The sequence below is a fragment of the Ptychodera flava genome, unplaced genomic scaffold (genome assembly GCF_041260155.1).
Source record: "Ptychodera flava strain L36383 unplaced genomic scaffold, AS_Pfla_20210202 Scaffold_108__1_contigs__length_254589_pilon, whole genome shotgun sequence".
Lineage (NCBI taxonomy): Eukaryota > Metazoa > Hemichordata > Enteropneusta > Ptychoderidae > Ptychodera > Ptychodera flava.
Genome location: NW_027248290.1, coordinates 151,235 through 161,246, shown reverse-complemented (window position 1 = coordinate 161,246; position 10,012 = coordinate 151,235). Strand labels below are relative to the sequence as shown.

The window sequence follows — 10,012 nt, the reverse complement described above, 5'->3', positions numbered from 1 at the left end:
CACCTACGTCGGACATAAAGTTGATGAAAATGGTGTGAGATCTGACCCCAGCAAGATAGAAGCTTTGAAGAATTGGCCCACCCCAAATAATATTAAAGACCTAAAGACATTTCTTGGATTTACAGGATACTATCGACGCTTTGTTGAGAATTATGCCCAAATTGTCAAGCCAATGAACGACCTGACTGCTGGGTATATCCTCCGAAGTTGAGAAAGAGGCTAGGGAAGTACAAGGACAATGATGGCGTACCATTCAGAAGTGCTACAGAACCATTCGGCTATAGATGGGACGCTAGAGTGTCAAAAAACCATGGATAAGATCATAGAACTACTGACAAACGCTCCAGTGTTAGCATTTGCAGACCTGTCCCGACCATTTATACTGCATACAGATGCCAGTCTGGATGGCCTGGGTTGAGTACTGTACCAAGAACATGATGGCCTGCTTAAACCAATCGCCTTTGCCAGTCGAGGACTGACAAAAAGTGAAAAGAGATATCCAGTGCATAAGTTAGAATTCCTGCCTTGAAGTGGTGTGTCACAAGCAAGTTTCACGACTATCTGTATGGGACGAAGTTCAAAGTTGTTACTGACAACAACCCACTGACTTACGTCCTTACCACAGCAAAGTTAGATGCTACGGGACACAGGTGGTTAGCTGCCCTGGCGGCGTATGATTTCACACTACAGTATAGAAGTGGCCGAGCAAACATCAACGCTGACGCACTGTCTCACCGACCAAATGCAGACATGCCAGATGACCAAGAATCACTAGATATGGAAGAAAAGATAAGACGACTGAGAGAACGCGTCCTAGGAGTTGATAAACAATCAGATGAAATTATGACCAGAGAAGTGATAGGTGCCATTACCATGAGCCATGGTATCACAAGACCCACTACAGCCAATGTATGTCAGCATCGTGTTCTGTCTTGCACTTGTACCACCGAAGTTGACAATAACCAGCACCACAGTAAGATTGAATCCCCTGCACTTGCTGAAACAGTGGCCATCTCAGCAGCTGCATTGCCGAAACCGTATTACCAGCTACAATACTATGGTGAAAATCCCCCTGGAACCCCTGTCTCCATGGTAGCGAAAGAGAAGGATTGGTTTGCCTTGCAAAGAAATGATGAAGTGTTGAATGAAGTGATAGGCTATATTGAAGACGAAACGAAGAAAGTAGACTTGAAATCACTTCCTGATGAAGTCAAGATATTGCTCAGACAAAGAAACAGGCTGTTTCTATGGCACAGAGTATTATTCCGCAAGACTAGAGATAACCATGGAAGAGAGACCAATCAGCTGGTATTACCGACCAAGTATAGGGTACAAGCCATGGAAGCCTTGCATGATGACATGGGTCACATGGGAGTCGACCAGAACTTTGGATCTCCTCAGAGCAAGATTCTACTGGCCAAGAATGAGAGCAGAGTGAAAAGAAAGTGCCAGACTTGTAATAGGTGCGTACAGAGAAAACAGTTGCCACGCCGCGCTGCTCCGATGATAAACATCTTCTCCAGCTGCCCAATGGAATTAGTCTGCATCGATTTCCTGACCATAGAACAGGACAGAAGTAACACACAGAATGTACTAGTGGTAACTGATCATTATACTAGATATGCTCAGGCGTACCTGACTAAAGATCAAGAAGCAAAGACGGTGGCGAAAGTTCTGTGGGAGAAGTTCTCTGTGCATTATGGACTACCGGCCCATATCCATAGCGACCAGGGACGCAGCTTTGAGAACAGACTCATAAGAGAATTACTGAAAGTGCCGGTATACGCAAGTCCCGAACAACCCCATATCACCCCACAGGGGATCCGCAGCCAGAGAGGTATATGAATTAGCTGAGAATGAAGCAAAGAAGAAAGCACTCGCCAACAAGAGACGCTATGACAGCAAGGTGCGTGGAAGTGATCTGCTTCTAGGAGACAGAGTACTAATACGCAATGTCGGGTTGATAGGCAAACACAAACTGGCCGATCGCTGGAAACCGTGATGTGCATGTTGTTGAGAAGAGATTGGATGACAACTGCCCGTGTATGTGGTAAAACCCAAACTGGAGATGGGGTAGAACGGACACTACATAGGAACATGCTACTTCCTATTGGCTATTTGTCTGCCTCAGAACCAGAAGAGGTTGAAATTGAAGAAAGAAGACCGGTTACCAGACAATCCGCCAGACAACAGACTGATAAGAAAGATGAGACAGACACTGATTCAGATATGGAGGGAATTGTTTGCCAACCCGCCAATCCCCAAAGCATCACCCATAGTAACTGACGACAATGATATCAGCACCATAAAACAGCAGCCGACCCTACTGATACAACAGATGTGCTTGATGAAAGAGAAACACACCAGAATGAAGTGGAAAGTATGCCACAACCACCCAAAGAAGGACGACCAAAACGACAGAATGCTGGACGGCCTGCTGATAAATTGACCTTTGACCGAATGGGGGTACAAGCAAATTGCAAATTGCTAAGCCTGTTAAGTCCTACCATTCATGTAATACCTATACCAGGTACTGAGATGTTTCTTGTTTGCAAAGACGTGAAGTATGATTAGAGTGACTGACTGTTTAAAACAATAACAGTGGGTTGCATTGACAATGACCTTTGCCCTTAAAGTTTTTAATGTTTTAACTTCGAGTTGCATTATATCAATACCAAAGTAACTTACACCCGGAGTGTGTAAGCATCTGAGGGGAATGTGTAACCCCTGTTACGATTGTAAGTCATGTGATTTGATCTGTTGCGTGTTGTTTGAGTGTGATGACACATGTGTGGAATTTCATTGATAGCATCTTCGCCCACAATGCATTGCAATGCTCTACTGATTTTCACGGCTTGAAGACAGTACTTTGGTGTGGAGTACGTTTAGGAATTATTATCCGTTTTACTACCAAGAAAAATTCCAGACAACGTGGTTGGTCTTTTACATGACTGTGCTTTACAGAGGAGATTCAGTTAATGAATTACTGGTAGGCTGCGTGTGTTCCTGTGTGTTCCTATTGTGTGGCCCGAGTGAAGAGCCAAGGAGTGCCTGGAATTTGTTCGAGTCAATCATCAACTCGAGTATTGCTACCAGGGTTGGAATAACAAATCCCCAGGGAGGAGAGTCTGGAAGGACTCTGTGTGTGTAACGTAGTTTCCTATTGGATAGACTGTCATCATCATAGCAACGGACGGACATTGACCTACAACTCAAGGAGAGCCATTGTAAAGCCATATAACAATAGCTAAGTGAATGAACCTAGACAACAGCCATTTTAGAATTATCTGGAACTTTATTATGGTGGACGAACTTTAGATTTTGGAAATTATTTTCAAGTAATAGTCGCGCCAGCGGCTTACTGACTACGCATGCGCTTATTCATAATATACTATGCGAGTAACCGGAAGTGTACCCTTCTTTCATGGGCGCCGCCATGTTTTTTTTTTGAGTACTCGTAGATAAACAAATACGAAACAAATTACCATGATATAACATGCCTTTTATAAAATATACCTTTTATTAGCCAGTAAATGTTATTATACACCTTGTCACTGATACAAAGTATCGTTGATATAGATAAATGGAGAAAAACTGTCGTGAATATGAACGGGGGCATACGCAAAGAATGCTGGGATTGAATAATAGAAGAGCGCCCCCTGTGTCAAATAATTAGATTCAAAAATTGCAAGTTTTTAGATGGAACGCTATAGTTTTCAGCTTGCAAGTGGAAGGTGGGCAGTGCGGTTACCCATTGCAATGATAATTATTGCATAATACGGTCCCTTGTTTAGGCGCAATAGGCTGTTATAATTGTAAAAATTGCCAATTTTTGTCCAAAATTTTTACACGCTACAGAAAATCTATACCTGCCCGCTGCAGGGTTTGACGTCGTGTAAGTACGTGAACTGCTTTCATCAAGGGAAAACTGGCATAGTTGTCATATAAACGTTTATAAAGTAACAATTACAGTTTATCATGAATCAATACAAATAACATTGCCAATCTTAACCCTGGCGCGACAACAAGGGCTGAGCCCTATATAATATTACTACTATTGGTTTTAATCATTGTAGATCAGTGTTTTTATTCTTTTATTATTATTATCATTAGTAGTAGAGATTTTAGCCGGAGTAAAATAAACCTTAATATAAACTGCAACGCAAATTGTACTATAATCATTCTTTCCCGGTTTGTTTTTGTGTGATATGAACCTTGGTCGGGTTTAATTGACTGGCTACATTCAAGTGTCAGTTTAATTACCCGGTCACAATATATATATATATATATATATATATATTATATATATATATATATATATATATATATATATATATATATATTATATATATATATATATTTTTTTTTTTTTTTTATTTTTTTTTTTTTGGGGGGGTATATTTTCAACAATCAGTCATTCTGTGTTTTAATGAAATTGGTGTCATGTCAGTTGTAAGATAGGAACTTAAAAGTGTCAATTCTAAAGTTTGAGTACAGTATTTTGAATGAACTGTCTGTATTCCAACTATCTTTACGCATAAGCAGATGTCCAGAAACTATTGTAAGGAAAGTGTGTTGAAATATTAGTGCATGTTGCTTCTTATAGAGAAAACAGAAAGTATCAGGAACTTGCCATGCTTTCATATGAAGGGCATGCTGAAAAATATGTTTGATATTTTAAAGAAATGCGCCCAAGGGCGCGCCGAAAAATTTTAAACAGACAGATATCTCAAATATATATATATCAATTATATAAAGTTTTGCACTAGGACAGGGCTCTAAAATATGTCTATTATTTTTAAAGTAACGCGCCCGAAGGGCGCCCGAAAATGCAACTCAATGCTGAAATTTGTGGCTGGCAAATGCATTTTATGCAAGTATGAGCGCTTGTTGAACTTGAAAAAACACACTGACCCCCATTTTCAAAAACATGGTGCCCCCATCACCAAAGTCAAAAACAGGGTGACCCCATGAATCCACTGCCCCCCTGGCTACGCAATTGACAGTCCCTTAGCTACATGCTCGCGTGTACCTCCATGCTCCTTGTGTCAAATGCCCCGAGTTAAGTCCAAGACCAAGAATTGCTGTCTTTTTACTCAAATTACCTTCATCCATCATTGTGCATGGGTTTATTGCACCAAGATTTCAGTATTAAATTTTTGTCTTTATTCTCGTAACTGTGTAGACCGCTGTGGTTCGTTGCACAGCTGACGGACTGCAGCGGTCTCAGTGAACGATCGGTGTATGGTTGACGCCGTTGTATGGTTGACGAGTAGCCCTGCGTACAGGTCTGTGTGTTCCCGGCCGTAAAACGCCGGGAACTCACAGACATGTACACAGGGCTAGGCTGCGAGCAGCCAAGATCAGTGGTGATCTCACCTGATAGCAATACCACGATCATTGTTGTGGGTATACCTTACTAGATCAAAATAAACCGGAAAGTTCAAATGCACTTAAATAGCACAAGCGCCAGCACTAATACGTGTATGGCTTTCGTCTTGCCAGGGTCTAGCCGCGTACGATACCGGGCAGAGTTCAATCACGCTTTCTGAGACAAGCATCACGAGGTATTACACTTAATCCAAGACGATCTGTATGTAAAATTTTTCTCCCACCGGTCCTGTCATAACTTCCCAGCTAGCTGTATTTACAATTTTTATTTTATTTTTTATTTTATTTGATACACAGATCAACGGGCAAACCCACTAACAGATCTGCGAAACAAAAAAGTCACACAATCACAAGACAAATGTACAAGACAACCATAAAAGTAGCACGATACATTAAATTGAAAAAAAAAAACATACACGAATCAAAAAGGAGAACTGTTAAAATGACTGGATAAAATAGTTTTAAAACTACACAGCGTAGAAAAAATATCTATATTACATTTAAAAGAGATATCATTAAAAACAGACATGCATCTGGGCACTGTCGAGAATTTTCTGCAATTAACAGAACACAAGTCTGGTTTAAAAAGGGGTTTCCTGCGTAAATTTCTACTGGGGGCATAAAAGCAGATTTGATTTAGAATATCTGGAGCATCATAATGTGAATGAATTATTTTGTACAAAAAGCACATGTCAAGGGTTAGTCTTCTATTGTGTAACTTAGGAATGTTCAGAATTCTGCAATAAAATGGGTAGCTGGATTTACTGCAGTGAACATTGAGTTTGCGACAAATGTATTTCACAAATTTAATTTGTACTCTCTCGATTTTTTCTGACCGGCCCTTCTGGTGGGGTGACCACACAACAGAGCCATACTCTAGAATAGATCTTACATAAACAAAATACAGAGAAATAATTGCTGAAATGTCATTGAATGGCTGGCAGAGACGCTTAATAAAACCAAGAGATTTGAAGGCTCTAGAAACAATGTATTGATGTGAAAAGAATAATTAAGGTTGGAAGTAAGGTAAATGCCCAAATCCTTGACAACAGAGACCCGTTGAAGAGGGGTACCATTGATGGAGTAATCAAGAGAGGAAATGATTCTTTTCTTAAGTGTAAAACTGATAAATTTACATTTACTGATATTAGGTGACAGTTTCCAGTTGTTACACCATTGTGCAAATTTGTCAAGATCTTGCTGTACATGACACAGTCAGCGAGGGATGTTTTTCCCATCGAGTCTGTGTAAAAAAACTTCCCAGCTAGCTGTATGGAAAATTTTCCCCATCGAGTCTGTGTATAAAACTTCCCAGCGTCCTGTGTCTTCAGAACGGGTTTGTATGTAAAACTTTCCCTCCGAGTCTGTGATAAAAAACTTTCCAGCGTGCTGTGTCTTCAGAACGAGTTTGTATGTAAAATTTTCCCATCGAGTCTGAGTATGTATGTATGTATGTATGTATGTATGTATGTATTCTACATGATAAATGAATACGCTATATGCGTTGCGCGTATTTTTTACTATATGTATGTATATGTATGCATACGCAAACGTGTGGGGCAATGTATCTATATATGTGTGTATACACACGCACACACATATATTTATATCTATATATATATATATATATATATATATCATATATATATATATTATTATATATATATATATAATTCCTCTCTATATATACTTTTTCCATCTTTGCTATCTCTAAAAAAGCTTGATTGTTTAAATTAATTTTTTACATTTGGCGCCTGGTATGGTGGCGCTGTATTTGCCCTTCCACTAAACTTTACGCTGGGGTGGTTAGTTCACCAACGGGATCGGCGTATGGTATTCCCTTGAAACACATTATAGTTTTTTGAAATCGACATCCTAGGAGAATCTCACAGACATAACCGTGCAGAATTCAATATCTGATTTATACCGGCGGATTGAACACCTCACAGTAAAAACTCACCGCCAGAAATACCGCGAATCGAGATAAAAAGCATGTCGCCAGGTTAGGGAGTGAAATTAAGAATGAGGGTGTCCTCGTCCCAATTTACGGTCAATCATTCACTGGGACCTTTGACCCTATGTTATACGAAGGGAGACCAAGCCGCCAGGTCACATCGTACACTGTAGACTATTATCGATGAGGCACAATCGTATGAAAACCTTTAAGTGAGTTAAGGGAAATTGTGTTCAAATATCGTTTTTTGACGCCTTCTGTATTACACAAAATAGAATCCACACCACAATATATGACCAATGCAAACCCGACAACATTTCATTTCTTTTGACATCTCGAACAGGACTTTGAGCTGGCAAACGGATATCCAGACTGACTTAACGTTCAAAGCACACAGTAAATTAAATAACTATCACAAATCATCCGTTCCCTCGACGATAACACTTTGGACTATTATCGATGAGGCACAATCGAATGAAAAACTTTAGGTCGCTTAAGGGAAATGGTGACGCCTACTATATTACACAAGATAGAATGCACGCCACAATATATGACCAAATGCCAACCAATGACAACCTATGCGCTTTCAAGTTGACGACGGCCGTCAACGTTTGAGGGGAAAAACTCACAGCTTGTTGCATAAAGACTGTCAAGTCGACAAAAGTACTTTCATGTTCAATATTCCATCCTCATATGACCAATAAATATACACAATTTTACCAGCATATAATGCGGAAAAATGCCAATCTTGTTTCAAAAGAAACACAATAATTTGTTTTAAACTATTGCTCGTGTTGATGTTATATGTTGACTGTCAGTTTTCGTACTTAACATTGTCGTCTTCCTTAGGGTATATGTGCACATAGTATATTTTTTCGCGCATTTTAAGCTCAAGTGAACACATGAGCTAATGTCGTAGCGATGTCTGTCTGTCTGTCCGTGTGTGTGTATGTGTGTGTATGTCTGTCTGTCTGTTTACACGATAACTCCAAAAAAGTGAGAACTGATTTTAACCAGCTTTGGAAGACAGGTACTGTAACCTCCACAAATGTAATAATCTCCACAAATGTAATATCAACCACAATTGTAATAAAATGCACCCATAAATGTAATATCGCCCATAAATGTAACAAAAATCAACCATAAATGTAATAAAAACACCAACCACAAATGTAATAAATGGTAACCATAAATGTAATAAAAAAATCACCCATAAATGTAATAAATCTATTTTGTCGTCGCAATTGAGGAATTAGCCCTTAAATATTCATCTATGTAATAAGGAAAGCAACTCAACACATTATTCATTTCTTAATTGTTTGCGTTTAGTGTGTTTTGCATATTTGAAAGTGTATTTTACGTTTCCCTGTTTTGTGTACAGAACTGATTGGCCATGGCTAGACACAGCTGTAATCTGAACGTCAGTGCAGTCTCTACTCCAGAGTGGGGAAGACTGTATAACACTACGATCCTTTAACGCCGTTTTTTCGAAAATTGCCGTACTTTCTTAATCAATCGCCTCAAATTCGTCTTCAGTGGATAAATTGTGTGGAATAATCGATAGATTGTCTGTATTCCTATGTTGTCCCACTTGAAGTTTGTTCCTTCACTAGGGATGCCAGGATGTCTAATTTTGTTCTACTGTGTTCAAGGTAGTGTTCGTATTGGTTTTTACTAGATTGAAATATATGTTCTCGTCAACATGTTTTGTGTCGTAAGTTTCTGTTATAAGGTTTTATATTTCTCTGTTATTTGTTCTGAGTCATCTGTCATAAACTTTGTGTGGTATCACTGGTTGACGAGTTATTTTGACGCTTCCTTATTATGTAATTATCAGTGTCTAGAACTGCTGTTCCACTTCCATTATCTAACGGTTTGATCAGTACCTCGCCGTTTTCTGATAGCGTTCTCAAAGTATTCTATTCTGTGTTTCGGAAAGGAAACCTAGTTTCAGGAAAGTATGCAATAACATTACACTAGTCTTATTAAAGTTATTATTTATATTGATAAACAAATGATCACATATGCAAGTTCAAGTTTATTACATTTATGGTTGAGTTTTATTACATTTATGGTTAATTTGTTTATTACATTTGTGGTGGTTGCGGTTGTTACATTAATGGTTGACTATTTTATTACATTTGTGGTTGATTTTATTACAATTGTGGTTGATATTACATTTGTGGAGATTATTACATTTGTGGAGGTTACAGGTACCATATGCTACTTGCAAGAACTATAGATTTTTGGTTATGTAGCTTCATGCTATGGTTATATATAATATATATATATTATATATATATATATATCTATATAATATAACTAATATAGAGAGAGAGAGAGAGAGAGAGAGAGAGAGAGAGAGAGAGAGTGAGAGAGAGAGTTATATATATATAGATATATATATATATATATATATATATCTATATATATATATATTATAATATAGGTTTTCCTATAGAGACAGTGATGTGAGTGCTGACATATATCAAGAAATACTGCACAAAATTTCATGAAACTTTTCACAGATGACAATATCTCAGAACATTATGATGATACTCTGAGTGTCATGTCAATTATCTACTCATTTGCATATTCAATGAAATTTTGAAATTAGTGACATAACTCTTAAATTATGGCACAAAATTAGGTGAAACCTGGTACAGA

At 38.5% G+C, this 10,012-nt stretch overlaps 1 protein-coding gene across 1 annotated transcript; it reads left to right on the top strand.

Annotated features, from left to right (window-relative positions):
- The first annotated feature begins 241 nt into the window (after positions 1–241).
- Positions 242–2,449, top strand: LOC139126618 (uncharacterized). The gene is made up of 3 exons (XM_070692673.1): positions 242–413; positions 626–1,779; positions 2,132–2,449. The coding sequence occupies exons 1-3, from the start codon at positions 242–244 to the stop codon at positions 2,447–2,449; spliced, it is 1,644 nt and encodes a 547-aa protein (XP_070548774.1).
- Positions 2,450–10,012: the final 7,563 nt, after the last annotated feature.

Bases quoted from the DNA above. Each gene is read 5' to 3' on its own strand.
- LOC139126618 (XM_070692673.1), top strand. From the start codon at position 242: ATGGCGTACCATTCAGAAGTGCTACAGAACCATTCGGCTATAGATGGG. The intron at 414-625 runs GTTGAGTACTGT...TCCTTACCACAG, and splicing joins TGCCAGTCTGGATGGCCTGG to CAAAGTTAGATGCTACGGGA. The intron at 1,780-2,131 runs GTATACGCAAGT...TGTCTGCCTCAG, and splicing joins GAGAATTACTGAAAGTGCCG to AACCAGAAGAGGTTGAAATT.